This window comes from Microtus ochrogaster, chromosome 8 (genome assembly GCF_000317375.1).
Source record: "Microtus ochrogaster isolate Prairie Vole_2 chromosome 8, MicOch1.0, whole genome shotgun sequence".
NCBI lineage: Eukaryota > Metazoa > Chordata > Mammalia > Rodentia > Cricetidae > Microtus > Microtus ochrogaster.
Genome location: NC_022015.1, coordinates 48,688,992 through 48,712,727, shown reverse-complemented (window position 1 = coordinate 48,712,727; position 23,736 = coordinate 48,688,992). Strand labels below are relative to the sequence as shown.

General features: G+C 40.6%; 1 protein-coding gene across 1 annotated transcript in view; it reads right to left on the bottom strand.

Moving 5' to 3' along the window:
• Positions 1-20,532, bottom strand: part of Trpm6 (transient receptor potential cation channel subfamily M member 6) — a 114,006-nt gene extending 93,474 nt beyond the window's left edge. The window contains exons 1-11 of the mRNA XM_005352237.2: positions 20,515-20,532; positions 19,915-19,988; positions 15,795-15,833; positions 13,565-13,742; positions 9,430-9,643; positions 8,780-8,904; positions 4,265-4,439; positions 2,227-2,395; positions 1,611-1,734; positions 410-482; positions 187-287 (exon numbers count right to left, since the gene is read on the bottom strand). Coding sequence (XP_005352294.1) covers positions 187-287; positions 410-482; positions 1,611-1,734; positions 2,227-2,395; positions 4,265-4,439; positions 8,780-8,904; positions 9,430-9,643; positions 13,565-13,742; positions 15,795-15,833; positions 19,915-19,988; positions 20,515-20,532 — 1,290 coding nt within the window. The remainder of the gene's footprint in view (positions 1-186; positions 288-409; positions 483-1,610; positions 1,735-2,226; positions 2,396-4,264; positions 4,440-8,779; positions 8,905-9,429; positions 9,644-13,564; positions 13,743-15,794; positions 15,834-19,914; positions 19,989-20,514) is intronic.
• Positions 20,533-23,736: the final 3,204 nt, after the last annotated feature.

The following is a 23,736-nucleotide window of genomic DNA, read 5'->3' as shown; positions in this document are numbered from 1 at the left end:
CTATTTCATCTTCCATGAAGCCAGAGAAATTTTGTTTTTGAGGAGGCAAACCAAGAAAGAGACATGCCTTTGCTTCCCTGGGTGCCTAGCCATCAGAGTGATACCTATCTCTCCTCCAATTTTTTCTTTGTCCCTCTTGAACAAACCAACATGCAACATACTTTTTTAAAAAGAAATTCATTTTACCTTCCAGTGTTGTCCATAAATTAGGATATGTTTCTTGGCGATGTCCACTCTGTCCCAAGCTATTGCCAGGTTTAATTGTTCTGACACCGATAAGCTTGTGCCTGGGGAGAAGAAAGAAATAATCATATATTCTCTTCAAAAATATCTAGGTGAAAAGCACAGAATCCTCTAGAACGTGAGAAGAGGAAACAGGGAGGAGCTGTGAATTTGGTGGGCCACTCACCCTTCAGCAAAGCCGTTAGGATTGCTAAATCAAGGTCTTGGTGCTCCTCAGAATCAGCATCAAATATGGTAATCTGTGATGGGGAAAATCGTAAGTCACGCAGTTTAGAAACTACCACACACATATCTTCAAATGGTACCAATGAGACGAACACTTCAGCTACTGAAGAAAATAGTCCTGGTTTTGTAATTTAAAAACAGCATGGTGTTATGTGACTTACAGAAGAAAACCTGTTTCAAATAGGGTGACAAAGAATTAGAGGCACTCGGAAAAAATAAACACTAAAAATCTCACATGTCATGGAGCTCACTATGCATCCTCCTCGGGGAAAACACCTCACTGTCGACTCTGTGCAAATCAACTCACCCTCCTTTGGAAGGGAAAACCATGAGAGCCCTCTGCACACACAAGCATTGAAACTAAGACCTTTACTTCACAATGAGAAGTGACTCCTCAAATGTTCATCCTGACCTCAGTGAGATGGTGACCCTGGAGCCCACAGATGGTCCAATGAGCTGCGGTCTTCATAGTGTAGGTGCCTAGGACATCCTAGTGTGAGACTGACTTTTAAAAAATAGCATAGACTGTGTCAGATGCATTGTGACAATTTTTAATGAAATATGATGATTTTGTGGTTCTTGTTTCCACCATCCACACATCCATTGATACTCTTGTGCCCCTGGCACCCTCTTAACAGATTCTTTTCCTCTTTGATTTCCCATGTGCCCTTTGTTGTGTGTGGTGGAACATAATATCCTTTATCGTCTGATATTACCCTTTTTTGATTTCCTTTCTAGATTTTTAGACTTTACACACAAACACACACACACACACACACACACACACACACACACACACACACATATATATGGTCATCTAACACAGCAGACTTAGGTCCACTGGACTCCTGAAGCCACTCTTTCAATCCTTGCAAGTGTTTCTGTTTGGTAACTTTTGTGTACTATGTTTTTGTAAGGGCTTTGTCCCAGATAGAATCTGCAATGGAAGGGTAAGAGTGGAGGTGGAGCAGGAATCCAAGTTTATACAACTGAAGGGTCAAGTTTTGCAGAGTTATATCCATCAAAGTTCAAAATGGGTATTCCATGCGTTTTTTTTTTTTTAAAAAAATGTGAAGATAAATATTTTGATTTTCGGAAGGTGGTCTTGTTTTTTTTTTAAGTCATCAGCTCATCATACTTACCGAATCCTTGTGCATCATGCAGTCCATTAGAATTTGGAAAAGGTGCTTGGACTGCCTAAGGCTAAAGTTGAACATGCTCTGAACCAAGCAGATGATCTCTTCTTTCACCTGAGGGCGCAGCATCCTGGCAGAGAAATAAATGGGCGTAACTTGAAGAGAAGAGGCCAAGCCAGAAGCAGGGATGCTATAGGGTACTCCATGCGGATACCCTACTGAGGAAGATGCCCTCAAGAGAGTCCATGAGCAATAAGCAAATACATGGCAAGGGGGGAGGATGAAGTGTAATGTGCGAAGTATTCATCCACCAGGTGCCCTGGAACAATACATTCTAAGCTGGTCTTCTGGATCTCATAGGGTTCCAGGGCTGATAGGGTTCCAGAAGGCAGTGTGTTTTCACAGTCTGGTATATATTGTCTGATGGTCTGATCTCCTGAAAAGGCAGGCGATTGCTCAGCTCTCCCAATAGCCACTCTCCCAGTTACAGGGTGGGGGTCTGCTGCACAAATCCAGTCACTGAAAGAGGAATGGCCGTCTCTGCATGTGGCTCATCTGGCCCACAAACACGCACAGAAGGAATAGTCACCATATTTTCAAAACGGAAGAGTCAACAACTCACCCTCCATCCTCCAAGTGTTTGTAGGTGAAGGCCAAGAGGTCCGCGGCTCGGCCCGTGCCCTCACACACCACCACAGGCTCCTTGTTCTTGACAGTCTCCCACACTGAGAGGATGACGTTGGGGCCTCCTTCCACCACCAGCCCCACCACGGGTACACCTTGTCTTGAGCCTGTTTCAGGTCACAAACAGTACCACACTGTCACAAAGCTGTCCTGTCTAGTGTGGTGTTCTGTTCCTGTTTTCTGCTGATCTGGATGTAGAACTCTCAGCTAAATCTCAAGCACCATGTCTGCCTGTGTGCTACCTTACTTCTTGCCATGATGATAATGGACTAAACCTCTGAAACTGTAAGCAAGCTCCAATTAAATGTTTTCCTTTATAAGAGTTGCCTGATTCTGGTGTCTCTTCACAGCAATAGAAACCCTAACTAAAACAGGGATCTACGTAGGATGACTGCCAAGAGAAGCCCGTGCTCACTTCTCACTTCCTGAAGTTCATAAGGCCCCAAGATCTTGACTTTTGGGGGCTGTTTGGGCCTCTAACCCAAGTATATCCTCTGCAAAGCAAAAGGCAGATTAGTGTTAGCTGTCAACTCGGAAGAGTCTGGAATCTCCTGGGAGATGGCCCTCTAGGCATGCCTGTGGGAGATTATTTTGATTGCACTCACTGGTATGGGAAGAATCATCTTGAATGTGAATTCTCTGGGAAGAGCTTCCCAGACTGTAGAAAATGAAGAAAAGCAAGTGGGTCACTAACATGCGTACAATTCCTCTGCCTCCCGATTGTGGATGCGAAAGAACCAATTTCTTCAAGCTGCTATTGCCTTGACTACCCCAGCATGTTCATACCCTTGAACTGAGAGCCAGAACAAGCTCAACCTTCCTGCAGTTGCTGTTGTCAGAGAATCTCATCATGGAGGGAAGGAAGATTCTAAAACATTATTGAACACATTTTTTTCTAGGTTTCTGAAACGAAAGTTCAAGATAGACAAATCTTTACACTTTTAAAGTTTAAAAGTTTAGCAAGTGTTAGCTCCATTGCCCAACCTCACAGACAACAAACACACACTTGCTGCTGCCTCAAAGGAGCAACAACAAAATCTAGAGACTTACTTCTGCAGTCACCACGCGAAGGGGGCAAAGAACTCTAGCACCTTGAAAGGTTCAGGTATCTTATGGAAGACTTGGCTCAGTACAACTCTGGGCTCACTTGGTGATGCCTGAGTAAAAAGTCTCCATCCCTCCAGAAAGCAGTAGCCTCCCTGCACCCGCCTCTTTCTAGAAGGATTCTCTAGCCAGCCTGACTAGCAGGCCTGCTCCACAAACAACACCAAATGGCCATTTGTTGTCGTTGCTGCTGCTGAGGAGGGAGGACGGATCTTGGCAGTGCTGGGTTGGAACAGAGCCTTACACGTGCTAGACAAGCCTCCTATCACATAACTGTAATGCCAACAGGATTGCCACTGTCTGCTACATGTACTCTCCAGCCAAAAAGTGACATTCTTACAGCACCAGTGTGAACACGGCACAGCTTTAATGCCTTCCAAACTCTTCTTTCTACAGGTTTTAACCTGTACCCTGAGTGGTGATTTTTAACTCCTTCCCTGCCGAGGGCAGACACATGAAATTTCAGTCTTCCTTGACAACCACAGTTCAGGTGCATATTCCTCTTGAGCTCATCTTTTCTATTTCTTTTTAGCCATTCCCATTTACACGTGGACACTTCCCTCTCGCTCTCTGTCTAGCCCTACAAGCTCTTGGATGCCTTGCTAAAGTTTCATTCATGAGAAAATCTCCCCCGACTACCCTGTCCTCCAAAGACTTATTTTTCTGTCCTACTGTCACCAACAACACTGTATCAACAAACATCCTGCTTTCTTCTATCTTTTGGCTCATCTAGACGCTCTGGCTGCTCGAAGGCAGGGAGCCCCTGAGGTCTGTCCACCCCGAGTAGATGACAAGGAGGCACCTGATTCACTAGCAAGCCCCCCAGCGCCCCACCCCGCGGCCGCCAGATGCCGGCCCCCGATGGAACTTACAGCTGTGTATCTTCTGCATGGAGAGATGCTTCTCCAGGTTCCGCCTGAGCTTCTCCTCATTTCCATACTTGCCCACTGTCCCGTCGTCACACAGGATGAAGTGAGAGTGCATGGAGTTGAGGGTGGTGAGCTTGCTGAACGGGTTACCACCCACAGTCTGGTACATGCACACTACCTGAGAGACAGCAAGGACGAGGGGGCTTCAGAGTCCTTCCACAGACCTTGTTGACTCTAAGCCCTGTTCGTCTACACTAATGGAACACCGTATCTAGATGAAAAGTATTACTGACTATTTAGGACCATATTTCTCAACAAGCTTATCTTTTTAAAAATTTCCCATTTCTTAGCCGGGCGGTGGTGGTGCACGCCTTTAATCCCAGCATTTGGGAGGCAGAGGCAGACGGATCTCTGTGAGTTCGAGACCAGCCTGGTCTACAAGAGCTAGTTCCAGGACAGGCTCCAAAACCACAGAGAAACCCTGTCTCAAAAAAAAAAAAAAATCCCATTTCTTACAGATCAAACAATGCCCTTCAACAATAGGGGAACTTGCAAAGCATGAAAAAGACAAACTGAGCAATATCCACACATACCCTACCCACTTCAGCAGGATAAGCACCCGACCATGGGCTTAGATGACATGGTAGTCATATTACTAAAATGGTTCTAAAAAGTAATTTCTCATTTTTGGTATTTACCTTGTTTCTGACCATTAAAAAACAGTTCAAGGATGGGCACCAGTCCATAGACTACACCATTATCCAACAAAAAAAATCATTCTAGTAAACTTTAGAATAACATTTTGGTACTATTTTTTTCACATATTCCAAATGAAATACAGGATAACAGACAGCAGTTTGACTTCGGGGTCTTTGTTACATTTATGGATTCTCCCTTAAGCTGCTCCACTTCTTATTTCCAAGTGTAATCTCGGGCTAATTTTAACTCTGGGTAGTTTCTGTCTCGCTTTTTCTCATGTGTAAGTAAGGATAATGATCATTTCAGTACCACGGGGTTTTTGTAAGACTTCAGAGAAACAACAGGCCTTAGCCTTTAATGATTAACTTTATAATTCCACAGCATAATGCAGAGGCCAGAAACCAAAAGGAAAGTCACTGGTAGGTTTACTCCATGTTTTGCATTCAGAGAAAAAAAAATAGTGCAAAATAAAAACAGGAAGAAATGCTTAAGATTGACAGTGTTATGGGGTTGAATTGTGGTAATGCATAAAAATATACACAGATACTAAACTTCATAAACAATCAGAGTGAAGCCCGATTAATAAAAACTCAGAGACAGAAATTGGGGTTCAACCATAAGGTCAGAAAAGCAAAATAGCCAGCCACTGGCTCTTAACTCTACCTCAGTTTGAAATGGCAATCCTGCCTCCAGGAATCTCAGAATGAGACTGAGAGCTCTCTCCTCCCACCTTGTAATCCCCTGTAGTTATGGGATTAAGGCTATGCACACTACTGCCAGGCTTCTATGACAAGTTAGTGTGGCTACTGGGATTAAAGGTGCAAGTCATTGCTGCCTAATTTGCAAGGCTCAACAGTGTGGCTGTTTTACTTTTCTGATCCTCAGGCAAACTTTATTAAAATACTAATGAAATATCACTACATCAGTCACAGGATGAATAGATGAGATCACATCAAACAGCTTAAAATTCATAAACATAAGGCAAAGAAAACCAGCCTACAAATCACAATCCAGAGAACTTAGACAACAATGAGGACACAAAGAGAGACATACATAGATCTAATTTACGTGGGAAGTAGAAACAGACAAGATCTCCTGAGTAAGTTCGGAGCATGGGGACCTTGGGGGAGGATTGAAGTGGGGAGGGGAGAAGCAAGGAGGGGAGCAGAGAAAAAGTAGAGCTCAATAAAAAAAATCAATTAAAAAAGAGAAAAAAGAAAAAAATTCATAAGCTTTAGGCAAAAAGTCATCTTTCACCTTTGAAGAATAATAGGTGAACATCCCAAGATTTTGAAAATTGCCAAATAAGGTATCAGGTAATACCTTACCCTTTCAGTATTCTCATGTAGCACAAAATGATACATATGTTGATGAAACTATTTCTCTCTATAGGGTGTTAAGCTAGTAAGTGCAAAAAGAATGCTACAATTAAATATCATTTGTTACCTACATTGGTTAGCTTTTTGTCAACGTGACACAAGCTAGAATGATCTGAGAAGAGGGACCTTCAATGGGCAAATGCCTCCATCAGATTGGTTTATAGGCAAGCCTATATTAATAATTGATGTAGAAGAGCTCAGGCAACGGTGTGTTATACCACCCCTGGGCAAATGGTCCTGTGATGTATAAGAAAGCAAACTGAGCAAGTCAGAAGGAGCAAGCCAGTATGCAGCACTCTTCCATGGTCTCTGTTTTAGTTCCTCTCTGATGAGGAACCGTAACCTGTAAGCCAAATATAGCCTTTCCTCCTTAAGTTGCTTTTAGCCATGGTCTTTATCACATCAATAGAAAACCTAACTAGGACATATTACTGTTGAAAATTAAATCTAGAACATGGCTGCCAAGAATCATAAATTGGTAGATATCAAATATTACATAAAAGGGATATAGCTCCTCTCAAGGCATAAATTTGCACAAAAGAAATCTGAATATAATCATAGATCAAACTAGCAATTTACAGGAAAGACAAGAGACAAAAAAACCATGCTAGGCCTGCTTCAATAGGCTATATATCTGGAAAATCCAAACTGTCAGAAACTTTTTGAGGCAAATGGTTTAATTTCTTCAACAAATTGGAGGGGCAATTAATTGTAAGTATCAATTATAAGTTATTCTAGGGGCATGATAAGTCATATATGGGGCAAAATGAATTATAAGTCAATAAGGAAAACTGAAAATCAAAAAATGTATTGGTCTATCACAATATATGGAACATTGTTGGCTACTAAAAAACAAAAGATTTAAAACTATGACACTGTATTGAATTTAGATTTTAAGGACATTAAAGTAGAAGAATACTCTTCTGGAAGAGGAAGAGAAACATGGTAAGTGGAACAAAGCACAAGTGAGGGTAAGGGGGAATAGATGTGTGCTGTAGAATAATCCTTATGTATGCTGCAAAGATTTGGCACTCAAATGGTTTTAATAAACAAGTTGACTGACCAATAGCTGGACAAGATAAGGCTAGGCAGGAGAGCCAAACTGAGAATGCTAGATAGAAAAAGGACAGAGTCTCAGAGTCACCAAGAGATGTAGAGGGACCAAGACATGCTGGAGGAGAGGTAAAGCCACAAGCCACATGGCAGCACATAGATTAAAAGAAATGGGCTAATTTAAGTTGTAAGAGCTAGTTAATAATAAGCCTGAGCTATGGGCTGAGCATTTATAATTAATATTGAGTCTCTGTATTGGTTATTTGGGAACTGTCAGGTGGGAAAGAAAAAAAAATCCACCAACAGTTAAGTCAGATATGTTACAACCATGTGTGTGTGAAGATGTTGTAATGAAGTCCATTACTTTATACAATGAATATAGGCAAACCAAAAGTTTTAAACTATGAAGCAATGAAAAACTAGATTTCACTGGGAAGTCAAGGATACTTATTAATTATTGTTAATTTTTGGGAATGTTAATAGTATTATAATGATATTTTCTTAAATTGCTCATATATTTTAGAAATACCTTAATGTAAGCCCTGAAACTCAGCAGCTTCTAGAAAAAAAAAAATATAGAAGGAACACTTTAAGATATAGGTAAGGGGAAGACTGTCTGACTATATCTCTAGCCACTCAGAAAAAAAAGAAGAATAATTGACAAATAGGATGCTGTAAAATTCAGAGGTTTCTAAAATTGACTATTAATCAATTGAAGAGGCAGAATTTAAAATGGAATAAAACCTTTACTACCTACACATCCTACAGAGGATTAATATCTGGAATATGCAACAAAGACGACCCTAAGAGAGACATACATGGATCTAATCTACATGGGAAGTAGAAAAAGACAAGATCTCATCAGTAAATTAGGAACACTGGGACCATGGGAGAGGGTAGAAGGGGAGGGGAGTAGAAGGGTGGGGAGCAGAGAAAAATGTATAGCTCAATAAAAACAAGGAAAAAACATTCCTCTGCAATTGCATTGAGGCTAGACTACAACAGAACGCAAAAGTAAGAGAAAGGGGGACTTCCGAGCATTTGGGCGTCAGAGCATGGCCATTTGGTTCTGTCTCAATGACAGAGGAGGAAAAAAGAAGTTAGATTCTGATTATACTCTGAAGGAGGAGCTGAGAGTTTACCGACAGGTTGAATTTGAGGCATAACACAAAAGGGGTTGCTCTAAACTTAATCCAAGGTTTTGGATTAGGCAGCTGCAAGGCAGAGTGACATTTTATGAGCTAGGGTGACAGATGCCAAACGAAGGCAAACGTTGGTTTGGGATTTATCACATTTGAGTTGTCTTATCAGATGGTTGGGTCCATCGTAAAGATGGCAATTCAGATACATTTCATTTCCCTTTGTTATGAAAGAATTGTCTACTCACGTCTCTTCCAACCAGTTCCCTCTGGTTCTCAATGACACCCCAAGGAGGGATTCCAACTGTCGAGATCTTCCTCAAACACTTAGAGGAATGGGCTTTTAAGGCATCCCCAACATGCTTGGACACTCCTATGAAAGAACCAGAGCAGAAGTCAAATTTCAGCTCATAGATCAAGATAAACAATGACTCTCACAGACAAATAGACGATCATATATGAAACGTCATTCTTAAGGTAGACTCTTAGCACTGTGGAATTGGATGCTGGCTTCTTGACTTTCTCTCTCCTCTCTTAACCTCTCTTTCTCTTACCACGGAACCAGGACCTGAATAATTCTCTTCCTTGACCAATTTCTAACACAGTCACTACTCTTGCCTGGCTAGAATGTTCCATGTACTGTTTAACATCTTGAGCATTGTAGTGTTATCAAACGTACCAGTAAAATACCCTGAAGATTAACTCTGATATAAAGGCATGCGGTTCAGAGACCACTGTGTGGGAGATTTTTTTTGTTTGATTTGGTTTGATTTGTCTTTCTCCCTACCATCACCAAATCTGCTGTGAGTGCTATAGAGCAGGGATTTGATAGCAGGGTATTTGACTCATGGTTAGATAGGGAAGTGGGGTGCAAGGTAAGGATCTGCATGCGCTTTACCTGAGTTTATGCCTTCTGTAATTATCCATGCTCCTGTGGTCTCTGCAGCTTTGACTAGACCCTGGCTGAAGGCTTCTTTGAGGTTGGAGGACATCTTGAAGTTCTGGATACCCCCATGGACAGAGATCACAAGCTTTGGCAGCTCCATATTCCACTCTTTCAACATTAAATGCAACAGGTGTTCTGAGTTTGTATCCCAAGACGTTCTGATGTACTGGAAGGACAGTATACACCCATGAAGAGAACACAGTGCAACATGCAAGTCAGTAGAGAAATATCAGCACACAGCAGGGCCACTAGGGTGGCCTCAGCCTGGTCGGAAGTGTTGAGGGCCTCTCTGAAAGTTTAACTTCACCTAATGGAAATGTTTTCTTTTAAAGGCTCCACACTCCCTCCAACTTCTTTCTGGGAATTATAAACCATGACAGATAAGCTTCCTCTGTTTGGAGGTTTGGCCTCCGTGGTTCATAAGAAGGCTGGAGGTGAGGCAGGAATACTTCATCAGTACAGCAGCAAAGCCATTGGGAAGGAACTTTACAAAGGAGATGAAATATGACTTTTCAACAACCCATGACTCTGCATTTACTTGATCCTTCTCATATATTTGTAGACACTTTAAAAATTCAGGAGCATGAACTTGTGTTTTTAATTTATCTACCAATAATTTCTTTGCATACCATTATCCCTCTGAGAAAATTTTCTTTTGAAAATAAGTACATTCATCTCTGACAGTGCTAGCCAAAGAAAAGACCGGTGAGGTCACACCTAGGAGAGCCACTGCTCTGACATTACAGGGCATGACTGGCCACAGTTCTGCACAGTGAGATGAGTTCGTCTTCCTCAAACAGAATCCCAACCAGCAGGAATGAGCCAAGGTTATGGAAAAAAGGGGGACATGGGGAAAACATTAATTACAATACAAGTCTATGTCAAAAGAAAGCATGGGTAGAACTCTCCATACAAGCAAGTATAAATTATCACAGTAGCCTCGAAAATAACAAAGTAGTTTGCTATTTATCTTTAAACTTGCTAATATAGGAACACTTTGTTTCATAAGTAAAATATTAGAATTTCTGACCGTCTGGTCTGTACAGCTATCATAACACACGTATAATAGGAAGACTAGAAGGCAGACCGCGAGTCCATGTATGAGAGATGCCACTGTACTGCTAGGCCTTACAACACACTGCAGCAGCAGGGCAAACACAAGCAGACCCTTATGAGATGGTTCTGCTGCTGAGAGCCATGGGTGAGGGCAAAGGGGGAGCCTGGGTTCCATTCACCTGTCTGTACCCCAGCTCTTCTCTAGGGTGAGCCTGTCTTCAACTCTAGATCTTCCCCATGCTAGAAGATACTGCTCTTTGGATAATCACTGCAAAGAACTAAGTTATTAGCACTGGGTTTTCCACCCAAAGGCCAACTGAACACCTCTCTTCTATTTCCTTTATAAGTAACTCACTCCCCCAGGCTCAACCTAATAAGCAGACTCTCTCAGATCCTTTGTAGAATGGGGCACTGCGGAGGGGAGGGACTCTGCGAAGAAAACGGCAGCGGAAGGAAACAAAAGACAGTCTCTCTCAAGATTGGATGCTGCTCAATATGAGCTGGAAGGATGAAGCACATTTTGCTGAGACACGGAGTAAGATGCACTCAGATACACAAGTTGTAATGACAGTCAAAAGCTGTGGGAGCCGAAGAGATGGCTCAGTGGTTGCTGAGCTGGCAGCCCTTCCAGAGGATGAAGGTTCAATTCCTAGCCCCCAAATGGAGAATTCCAACCATCTGTAACTCCAGGTCCAGGAGATCTGATGCTCTCTTCCCATCTCCATGGGCACCAGGCACACATGTGGTGCACAGACACACATGCAGACAAAACATCCACGCACATCAAATAAAAACAAATTTAAGGAAAAAAAATAAGCCAATTGCCAGGAGATATGTCTAGCTCTATTCTCAATTTTCCGGAATGTTCTTTGACCTTTGTACAAGCAAAGCAACTTCTTCACTGGGCCCCTTCTCCTTGTTCACCTTCACATCTCTGCTTAACACAGGGGCCTGTTTTCTCTACCTTTGAATGTCTTCCTCGTTGCACACTGTGTCCTCTCTCTGAGACTGAAGGGGTTATCACTTTCATTCTCTCAGAGAACCTGCTCATATAGCATCCTCCACTTTTGTGAGGATTGTATATTTATTTCCTGTGTCCCTCCCCAATGCCAACCATTGTCAATAGAGAAAACCTATTCTTTTTGGACCATACGAAGTATATAGGCACACATTAAGTAATGAATATGCAGAAAAAAGAGTAAATAAAGGTGGATAAGAATAAACAATATCTGGAATCATGGTACAATAATAGAGCACTTGACTTACACATAGAAGATCCTGGGTTCCACCCCCACCACAAATCAACAATAACAATGAGACAAAGACAGACATACAGAGAGAAAGGGGAGAGACAGGGATGCTCAGTGGTAAAGAACACTTGCTGTTCTTCCAGAGGACTCAAGTTCAGTTCTTAGCACCTATATTAAGTGGCTTACAACAACCTATAACCCTAGACCCGGGCATCCAAAAGCCTCTTCTGGCTTCCACCAGCACCCCACACATATGTCACACACACACACACACACACACACACACACACAAATTAAAAAGTAAGTAAGTAAATAAATGTCTTTTTAAAAAAAAAAATAGCAAGCCTGGTGGTGGTAGTGCACACCTTTAAACCCAGCACTTGGGAGGCAGAGGAGGGCAGATTTCCGAGTTCAAGGCCAGACTAGTCTGCAAAGTGAGTTTCAGGACAGTTAGGGCTGTTTCACAGAGAAACCCTGTCTCACAAGAACAAAACAAACAAACATATAAACAAAAACAACAAAAGGAAAGAGTGTCAAACTTGAAGGGAAATTTGATTCTCTAAGAATCAGACTCCAAAGGGGATCAGAAAATGAGGGGGAATTTTTCTGCCAACTAAAACAGAAATAAGCCTGCATAGTTAAATTCAAGAGGACGGATAACTATAAATATGGATTCCTCTAGAGACGCACTGCAACTTTATTAAGCTGCCTTCTGATGGTCACCTCCAGAACATGACTGTCCCTCAGGTTTCCTGAGGTGGCTCTACTTGGGAAATCAGGTGCTAAGAAAACATCAGGTGATGATTGCTCTCAGAAGAGTACACCTGAGGACCAGTTGACCTGTTAACACTGTATGCTACAGTCTGGATCTGTGGTGTCCTCAAAAGCATCGTGTTAAAGGCCTACTTGCCAGCATTAATGGGAAACGGCAGAAGCTGCAGAAGGTGGGGCCAAATGGAAAGATGTTAGGTCATTGGGGGTCCACCCCGCAAGGACACTGTTACCCTTGTCCCTCTTCTCTATTTCTTCCTGGATGCTGTTAAAATCAGGCTGTGCCCTGCCCAAAGTCACTGACGGCATGCTGTGTAAAACCATAGTGTTACAGGCTGCACCTTGCCCTGAGAGACTCCACTTTACAAGCACTACTTGACTCCACTTTGCCTGCAAGTGCAGACTCTGCACCTTGTTGACCACATAAACAGCGCCATCTCCCTGGCACCACCCACAGGGAACAAACTGATTAAATAACCCTAAAATGTTAAAAGGCGCTACTCTATAAATTTATAAAGTTAACAGAGGCTATAGGATCGCATAACAATATTAAAGTCATCCAAGAAAACTAATTTTGAGAACTTAAGAGAAACACCATAGTGAAGAAACACTGTCACCTGGACCCCACAACACCTAACAATAAACCATCTAACAATAAAATGATAATGAACTCTACTGGTGTGTCATCTGACCACCCTCAGTGTGTGTCAAGGGACTCACAAGCAGGGAACTTGGAACTGCCCTAGGAGCTTCAGCTCAGATCAGTCCCCATTGCTGCTATAACCTACTTAGACTGTCATCTGCTTGCCCATCTGGACCTATTCCTACACCTGAGAGGCAGATAACGCCCTTCACACCTAAGGGAAGTGAAGACCTGGCTAGACGTGACAGTGGATCAATGACACTCCCTTTGAAGTAAAGCCATGATATGTGGGTCTCTCTCCTTAGAAGTACACTTGAAAGGTCTCTTCTGTTCAAAACTAGTGAGATGCTTCGGGTTATCAGCAGACCTTGGAGTGGTAGATATGTTCTCCATCTTGGAAATTAATGGTGCCAAAGGTATCTGTAGGGCTCTTCACTGTGTGCTTCTCAGCAGACCACTGTTCATCTCCCTCGCCCCCAGTGGCTGAGAGGGTCCAGGCATAATCTAACCCATGATGTTCTTGAATCAGCCGGCCACAGCAGCACCTAAATTCAGAAAGACAGTCACTCAAAATAGAAAAGTGGAGCAATAATTCCAATCCTCAGATTGATGTACAGATGCCATGTATTAATAACTCTTAAAATTGGTATTCAGTTCACCAGACTTGGCAGGGAGCACCTTTACCCAGTAAGCCACCTCACCAGTCCCTATGTCTCCTTCTTAACACTGATGGACACTCTGTCGGCCATGGCAGGAAAGAAGATCATAAATACATATAATAGACTTTATATCTTCTCTCATTCCTTACTGTTGTTTTGTTTATTCCTTTGTTCTTTTTTTTTTTAAATGGAATCTCACCAGGATGCTCAAGCTAGTCTTGAACTCCAAACTCTAGATATAAATGATGCTTCTGCCCCAACCTCTTAAGTAGTTAGACCACAGTAGGGTGCCATCAGACAGTGACTGGATTCTAAATAAAAGTAGTTGTGAGTGAGAGAAACCAAGGCTTTTCTATAGCTAAAATGCCACACTGTTCTTCATCTGCCTTTTTCCTTCATTTTATAAATCTTTACTAACACAGTAGTATATATTTAGATAATTTGCAAATAAGCATGCATATAATGTGTATATTGATATACATAACCCAAAATGTTTAATGATGTACTATAGAGTAAAACATGTGACGTTCACTCTATCAAAGGCAGAAACCTTTAGCATGGACCACAATATATTTATATTCATTTATAAATAATATTACATGTTCATGTCAGTCCACATAGTAAATATTAGTCAAGACAGAAGTGAAATTACAAATGTATCAAATTGTTTATTGTTTTTCCACTCATAACTTTAAAATACTGTAAATGAGGAAGTAACCCGAACATTCATCAATAAGGATGCAAATATAGGACTAAACACATAGCTCTCTTGCTAGAGTGCTTGCCTCAGCCTGAAAGAAGCCCAGGGTTTGATCTCCAGCATCACAAAAATCAGGCAGAGAGGTATACACAAATAATACAGCACTATACAGGTAGGGAAGGGATAATCAGAAGTCCAAGGTCATCCTTAGAAACATGACAAGTTTAAGGATAGTCTGAGCTACATGAGACCTTGTTTAAAAAAAAAGCCAGTAAGTTAAATACAGTGATAACCACCTATAATCTCAGCTACTAGTGAGACTGAGACCTGAGAATTGGAAATTGGAGTCCACCCTAGGCAGTTTAACAAGACTCCAAGACCCTGTTTCAAAATTTCAAGCTATAAAAATCAAATAATATAAAAGTTAAAGTTAGCATTTAAACTCACAAACTTTAGGACAGGGTCAGGATTAAGGACACTTTATTTTGCTCCACTGACTAAAAGGAAGGGCAAACCCGCTTGCAGACACACAAGATGTGTGTCACTGCTACAATGTACACTGCACTGCAAAGTTCACTTTACTGTGGGTGTTTTGCCTGTTTAGTGCAAATACGACATGTATAACTCTTATGTCAAATACCTCACTGCATATGCAACATAGAGTGACATTTTATCCAAATACAATGTGATAGCAAAATAAAGTGGCACATTTCATACATGATTTAGGTGATAAAAGCTCTTGTCACATCTCCTACGATGTTTGCATGTCTCAGTAACTCAGGACTTCTATTAAACTCAAGTTCCATGCTCAAGTAAGGAAGAAAACACACACACACACACACACACACACACACACACACACACTTTTATACGTCCATCTTTTTCAGAGAAAATAACAGGTGCCTTAATCGGAGTCCGCTCAACTTCTGAGAGAAGCCTGACACACTGTCACTTCAATCAACAAAGCTGTTTTTCCTGATCCAGCCACTACAAGAGCGTCCACCTCTCCCTCACTGTTCCATTGGTGTCCCTCCCAAAACTCCGTGATCTGATAAAGATGACAACCTTCCTGGATAAAGGGAACTGTTCCTCAGTCTAAGATTCACAAGGAGTTTGGCTCCCCTGCTAGAACCTCCAGAAGAAAAGAAAAGGAAAAAGGTCTGGAGATCTGAAGAAACTCTCCTAAGCACATTGCGAATGCCTTAAAATGAAAAGAAGCTGATTTGTCAAAGTCTCACCTGACTAAGTTCTGACAGACTTGGCAGCCTTGAGTGCATCTGAGTTAAAGAAATAAAATCATTGTTAGTTTACAGATATATGTACTAAGAACTTAATGCTTATCTAGTAAACATCACTTTCCACAGTTTGAAAATTGGAATTTGCTAAACATGCATTCATCATTTACTTCCCATATCATTTCCTATGCATAATTATACAGTAGAAACAATGACAAAATTAATAAACCATGGACTATGAAACCAGACTACCTAGGTTTGAATACCATTGACTCAGTGATTCTTGTAAGTCCCCGCTCTCACACTTAAAAATAATTTCAAACACATTTTGATCCCTCCATAAGGTGATGAAAAGGATTATCTTAAGTAATCTATTTGAAGTAGCTTGTGCCAGCTGCTACATTGCAGTATATTGAATAAAGGTGGATTAGTTACCTTTCTCACCACTGTGGCAAGGTATCTGATCAAAGAACTTGAGGAAGGAAGGGTCGGTGTTGGCTCACAGTTTGAGGGGCTACAGTCCATTGCGGTGGTTAAGTCATAAAGGTGAGAGTGTGAGGCAGCTGTTCACACTGTCAGCAATCGGGCACCACCAGAGAGAGGAATGCTGGTGCTCAACTTTTCCCCTTTTATTCATTCTGGGAGCAGCCTATGGAAAATGTACCAACCACATTCTGGGTGGGTCTTTTCCTACTCAGTTAAACTTCTCTGGAAACACTCATAAACACACCCAGAAGTGTTCCTCATTAATTCGGTAGGGGATTCTTAATCCGGTCAAGCAGGTGGTAGAGGGTAAGCATCATGGGTAGGTATTATGATTGCTGTTGCTATTACTTTGCTATTGTAATTACTGAACAATGAAGGTAACACAAAACTCTAGGAAGTGAAGTAATAAAACATATTTTTAAATATTTTAAAGTTATAAAGCAGGACCAGTGATGTAGCTCTCTCAGCTTGCTGAGTACAAAAGAGGCCTTGGATTATATCCCTAGTTCCTCATAAACTGAGTATAAAGGCGCACACCAATAATTTGTACACTCCAGAGGGGGAATGAGAAAGATCAGAAGCTCAAGGTCATTCTCTGTGACATCCTGAGTTCCAGACCATGCTGAGCTACAAGAGACACTGTCTTTGTGTGCATGTGTGTGTGTATGTGTGTGTGTTTGTGTGTAAAACAATATCAAATCAAATACTGTCATTGATCCACAATTAGACATGAATGTCTAACTAATGCCACTCTGTTCCATAACACAGCTTTGTTGGAGTATTTTTTATTCGTTTGGTTAGTTTGGTTGGTATTATTGGTTAGTTTGGCTTGGTTTGGTTGGTTTGGTTTAGTTGGTTTGGTTACTTTGATAAGGTTGGCTTTTATTTTCTTTGGTTTAGTTGGCCTAGTTTGATTTGGTTTAGTTTGTTTTAGTTGATTTGGATTGGTTAGTTTAACCTGATTTTGTCCGGTTTGCTTTGGTTTATTTGTTTGACACAGTGCTAAGAATGGAATCCAAAGCCTCGCACATGCGAGGCTCTGCCACAGAGTTCTGGACTCAGTTCTCATCACTGCTGTTTGGTAACACATCATGACATCTCATAGGCAAGTCCTCTATTTTTGTCTTGTTTTAAATACTGTTCTACTTTTCTAGGCTGAGGAGTATGTGAAGTCCTAGATTCCATCTCTAGTGTCTAAATAAATAAATAAGATTAAAATTGTTTTACTTTTCTAGACACAAATATATCCATATGAATTTTTTAAAAATCTTTTGAAAATGTCATGATTTTGATGAGTATTTTATTTAATTTGTGAAACGATTTGGGACTTAATATGAATATAATTCCTTTCCTCATTAGTTTTCCTCTTTAATTTTCAGAAAAAAGCTTCCAGGATTTGGTTAGCAATGATCTTATTTTAAGTGTAAAATAATTTTTAAAGACTGTAATTAAGCAACAGAAAGAAAGGCACTGTTTATCAAATATGATCAGTCTAAACCCTTCACAACCCAGTATTCTAAGTTTCGCTTTTTCTTTGTGTTTTTTTCTTAAAAATAAGAAAGGAAAAGGAAGTTATAGTCAAACCTATTAGGTTTGTTTTCTTATTAGGAGCTAAAAAAGATTTAATAGAAGAAAGAAATTTTTATTGATATTAAATAGTGAAATACTAGTTTTATAGTTTTAATCTGGTCCCCCCCAACCCACATTAATGTATTGAATGTTTGATTTCCACCCCACTGTTTGTGGTGCTGTTTATAGGTGCAGAGCCTTTGGGAGGTGGGGACTGACTGGCAGAAATGTTTCATTTAATGGAAGGCCTTTGAGGGTAATAACTTACCACTCACTCCAACCACCACTTCTGTTTTCTAGTTTGAACAATGTAAACAATATCCAGCCACATACAATAGCCAGTGCCTACCCTACATGCAGTACTGAGACCTTCTGGAGTTAAAGTTAAAACAAGCCCTTCTTCCCTAACTGCTTCTGTCAGCTGTTTGTCCCATGGGAGAAGTAACAAGTACACTACTAGTTTCCTGTCCATTACAATGACAAAAAACACATCAAAGCTGTTTTTCTTGAGAATCTTACTAGAACCCAAGAAAATCAACCTATAAGAGGAATTTCCATGGTCATCTACTGCATTTTTTGCAATCACACAAACATAGAGACAGATTTTTTTTCTCTATAAACAGTAAGAAGTCTTGAATGTTTCATAAAATTATGTTCAACAGAGCCAGGCATAGTGGCACATGTCTGTAGTTGTAGTACCCAGGGAGGCTGAGGCAGGAGAATGATGAGTTTAAGGCCAGTCCAGGCAGCATACTGATACCCTATCTTAAAATAAATAAATTCCCAGTGGTTTTCTTTTTCTCTAATGCTGAGGATTGACAGCAGGGCCCAATGCTTACTCTAACACTGAGTTCTATCCAAGATCATTCTCCTTGCACCTTAGGAATAACCACACTTGGTACCCTGTCGCTTTTCCTGAGGTCTAAGGTGGTTATGAAGATGATTTTCCATTCAAAGAAGTGAAATGAGTATCATATCACATGAAACCATAAAAGATGAATGGGGAAAAATCGTGTTACCTAAGCATCCGATAAACACTTTGTACACAGGTAAAATAAGAATTTCCAATCACAGGGCTTACCAAGCATAGGTAATTCAGTGAGGGTGGGACTAGTCAATGTTTAACCAAGGCAAAGAGCACCATGTCAGTCCTTGCCCACACTTTCCTTCACAAGCATGCACTCATGACTTCTAAACTTTAAACAGATGTAAGGCCAATGGCTCAAGGGAATCTAAAATAGACTGGCTACCCTAGTGAAAATGTTTCTCTTCTATTTCCCTATCAGTTTTCCATCAGGGCAATGACATCCGGTCGTAAGTTCACAGACAGACCTGATTAGCCTGAGGAATTTTCCGTAGACCTTTCTTCCCCTGCTTCTTACCAGCTGCCTTGCTGGACTTTGTTCTCTGAGCAGTTTCCATAGGGTTGTCCAGAACGTGGAGTTCTCCAAGTCGACCCTGCTGCCTAGAATCGGCCTAAACACAAAGCCTCAGCAGGAAACCGCAACTAAGTCTCCCGACCCCTTTGGATCTCTGCAATGTCCCTGACATGTCCTCTACAGTCACCATCTAGCTGGGATACTTTAGGTGGAATAAAGATTAGCCACAACATTTTGAGTATTCACTATGGAGATAGTAAAAATTATCTGCCCTCACTTGGTGGGTATATAGCCTTATATCCCTATGACGTCTGTCCTGCCTCCAAGGGAAACTGCAGTGGCACATGGACCGGAATCCACCACAATGCGACAAGTAAGTGATCTTATTATATGTAATTTTTTCCTCTTTGAGTTAACGACGTCTTTAGATGGACATTTTAACAGGAACATATTGGTGGCAGGCACTGGGGCTGTCATATGTAGCTGACAGTTCCTTCTCTTAGTAGATTTTCTTCAATCTTCAAAAGGGGCTTTTATGGAGTACAGGAACAAACAGATTGAAACGAGTAAATACCCTCACTCCATAGCTATTATTAAACACTCTACATAAGTGATATTTGTAAATTTCTTCAAATAGCACTTGAAGTAGTACCACGTTTAAGAAGGAAGAATGAAATTTAAAACTGTACCTGTGAGGGTCTTTTGTGCTGGGTATGAATTTGTTACACTCTCGCTTGTAGAATACCCCTTCAATCCAAGATTTCTGAAACAGAGAAAAATGTTATTTTGTGATCTGTTTTAATGAAAGGTGAGTGTGGTATAACTATGGTAATTCAGGTAGGCAATATATATGTAATCATCATGATATTCATCAAAATACCATGACCAGAGACTGGAGACCCAGTTTATTCGGTAAAGTATTTCCTGCAACAAGCGTGAGGCCCTGAGTTCAGCTCCCTAACACTCAGCATAAAAGCCAGATGTGGTAGCATGCACCTGTAACTGTGCTCTGGGAAGGCAGAGAAGAGAAGATCCCTGGGTTCTACCAGAAAACTAATCTAACTGACTAAGCAATAGAGGAAGACACCAATGTCAATCACTGGCCTCTCATGCACAACCACACATGTATGCATTCATACACAAACCAAATCAAATCAAGTTAAATACCCAGTAGCTTCTACAGCCTAATGTTCAAAATACAAAATCAGCTGATGCAGAATTTCATCTTGAGTAACAAGGGCGTAGTAAAGCTGTAACTGATACATTCCCTTAGACCTGTTAAGACTTACTTCCAGGTCTTGCGCCATAATCCCAACAACACATAACTATTGTGCTCTCCATACTTTTTAAAAAGAAGAACAAATACTGTGATTTACTCTTGACATAATGGGGAAGAAAGAACGCACATATGCGCTGGTTTTCTCTAAGGCGATCACAGGGGCATGTAAAATGAATCATTCAATCAGAAAAGCCAAGGCTAGTAATATTAGGAGACTGGAGTCAGAAGCAAAATCTTCTAATCCAAATTTAGCCATAACTCCCTCCTGCTTGACCTTAATTCAACCTCAATGAGTTTTTTCTTAAACATCTACTAAAATAATAGAGACATAATTTTCTACATAAGGCAAACTGAAACCTTGCTCTATTGTCGTAGATATTCAGGTATGAGACAATGGTATTGCTCTCACAAACACCGATAGCACAAAAGCCAAGGATATTAGAATAAAAATGAAGAAAATAGAGATATTTTGGTTGAAAGAATGAAAACATTCACTAGAATATTAATTCTGAACTTCAAGTATTTTCAAATATGGATCCATCTAATTGAAAATCGTGCACTCTTCATAATGATTGATTGGGTATAACTAGGTGATTGTGAATTGGAGTCACAAGGACTGAAAAGGTCTTATCGCTCTTTAAATCCCAGCATGACTAAGATGTCAAAACACTGGAAAGCATGTCAAAGAACAGTTCCCATCTTGGCAGTTTCTTGAGACAGCCTGTGAGCACAGCTTACCATTGGCAACTTCACTTCATGACACAAAACCTCCATGGGGACCTGAGGCTCACTCTTTCTTCTAGCAAAGGGTCTTCCATTCTACAAAATCCAAGTCATAGCCAACTGCATTAGAATGCATTCCAACTGCATTCGAAGTCTGGAAACACAAGACAGGGAGCCACCATTGCGCCCAACTAACAGACAAGCTTGGTTTGGTTTTGTCATAGTATAAAACTGCTTTTGGGTTTATTTTTATTTGTTCAATTTAGATGCTATTTTCTATGTCTAAACATACTTTGCCTTCATAAGTGCATATGCACCACATGTATGCTTAGCTACTCCAGAAAGCCAAAAGATGACATCAGAACCCCTAGAACTGGAGTTATGAGCCACCATGTGGTTTCTGGGAATCAAACCCAAATTCCCTGGAAGATCACTAAAACCTCTTAACCACTGAGCCATCTCTCTGGACCCCCTATATGAAAATATTTTGATGCCAAATAGCCTAAGATTAGAGGTGTGGATATAACTTTAGAAATCCATACCAAGTATAATGGAATGCGGGGGAAGTAACTGTATTCTAAATGCACAAACTCTAAATCCAAGGGTCTACTACTGAATACAGCACAAAATAACGGATCCAGATCTGAGTCAGATGGGAGAGGGGGCGGTGGGACCCTAGTCCTTCTGTCCCTTTTGCACAGTCTGCAACTATTTGTGTGAATTAAAACACACTCAATAAACTATAAAAATATAAATCCATAAAAATCAAAAATGACAGCATTTAAAATTAACAAGATAGACAGGAGCTCATGACATATTTATTATAAATGGCAATGAACACTAAGAATCATTAAGTTCTATCCTTATTAAAAAACATTAACAATTTTACCCAGCTATTCTACAGACGTATTAAATATTTAATTTTTGCAAAGTATTAGCAAAAGTGCTACAAAGGCATAAATATGCCTTCAAAGAAATTCTTACTCTGAATTTCCAAATATTTGAATCTATTAAATAATTCAAAACTCCCTTGGACAGGCATCCATGCTTACATACTGGGAAATCTGTAACAAATATGACAAGGTTCCTAATGTCAAGAAAAGTAGAAGCGAAGGGAGGAAGAGATAAAGACTGATATAATACATCATATGAACAGTGGTCTGTAAGAAAGAATTGCAAATCAGACACAATAACAATCAAATTATTGCCTCAGCTCCTTCAGAAGCTGAGCTAGGGGAATCCCAGGAATTTGAGCCCAGAATGGCAATACAGCAAGACGCTATCTCCAAATACAAGTATATAAATAAATAAACAAAACAATCAGCTGACTGCAAAGAAGGGCCCTAGTTTAGAAGCATATATACGTACATATATACTATATATAATATATATATACACACTAAGCAAGCTGAGCTCAGTCTATTCCTTTTTTCAAATATGCATTTATTTTATTTTTTATGCATATGAGTGCTTTGTCTGTGTGTATGTAAATGCACTATATATGTGTCTGGTGCCTCCAGAGGCCAGAAGAAGGCACAAGATTCCCTGGAACTGAGTTATGGACAGTTGTGAGTAACCATGTGGGTGCTGGGAACCAAACACAGGTTCTCCGAGAGCAGCCAGTGCTCTGAACTGCTGAGCCACCTCTTCAGCCCCTCAGCTTATTCTTTTCAAAGACTAGATAACAAACTCTCTGTTCTAACTCAATTTCTTCATTATCTATTTGTTCATTTACAAAAATGAAAATGCTAGCCAAGACTAGCTCATCCAGGCATGTAGCTCAGTGGTAGCGCATGTGCTTAGCATGTATAGCCCAGAATTTAATCCTGGCACAAAAACAATAGTTATAATAACACTCCATCATAGACATATTGTAAAGATCTGTTCATTTAAAGTTTAGATTTCTTCCAAGGACTTACTATGTCTCTATAAAGCTTAGCTATCATCATTAGCTATACCAAAGGGTAAAATTAGTATTTGGTTATTATATTTTTGCCACAGAACAAAGTGAGTACCTCCAACTCTTCCTCATAGGACTCCTCAGAATATGATGTAATGACCTTACACCTCCACTTTCTCCTTAAAGTCCAGATGATGCAGACCCAGTGTTAGTCATTTATGTTGTCCTAGGCCCTTACCCAAAAACTGTTGAATGAACAAAATGAACACCCTCAAAATAAACCTGTGGGTACCATTGTATATAATTTTCCTTTCAAGGGTATAAACAAGAAACCTGTGACATAACAGAAACAGAGAAGTTTTTCTTGCGGTTCCTGTGCTTTAGCTCAAAACTATAGCAAAAGCTTCCAGTCCCAGCACTCAGGAGGCTGAGGCAGAAAGATGGATAGTTCAAAGCCAGCCTCAGCCACATAGTGAGGATGAGGTGCTGTAGCTGCCTCCATAGGTCAGCACTTTTTCCTTGTCAATTTGGCCTTGGAGGAGAAAAAGGCAGAGAAAAACCAGGGTTGGCCTCAATTTCCTTCACCCTAAATTAAAATTACCTTTTTTT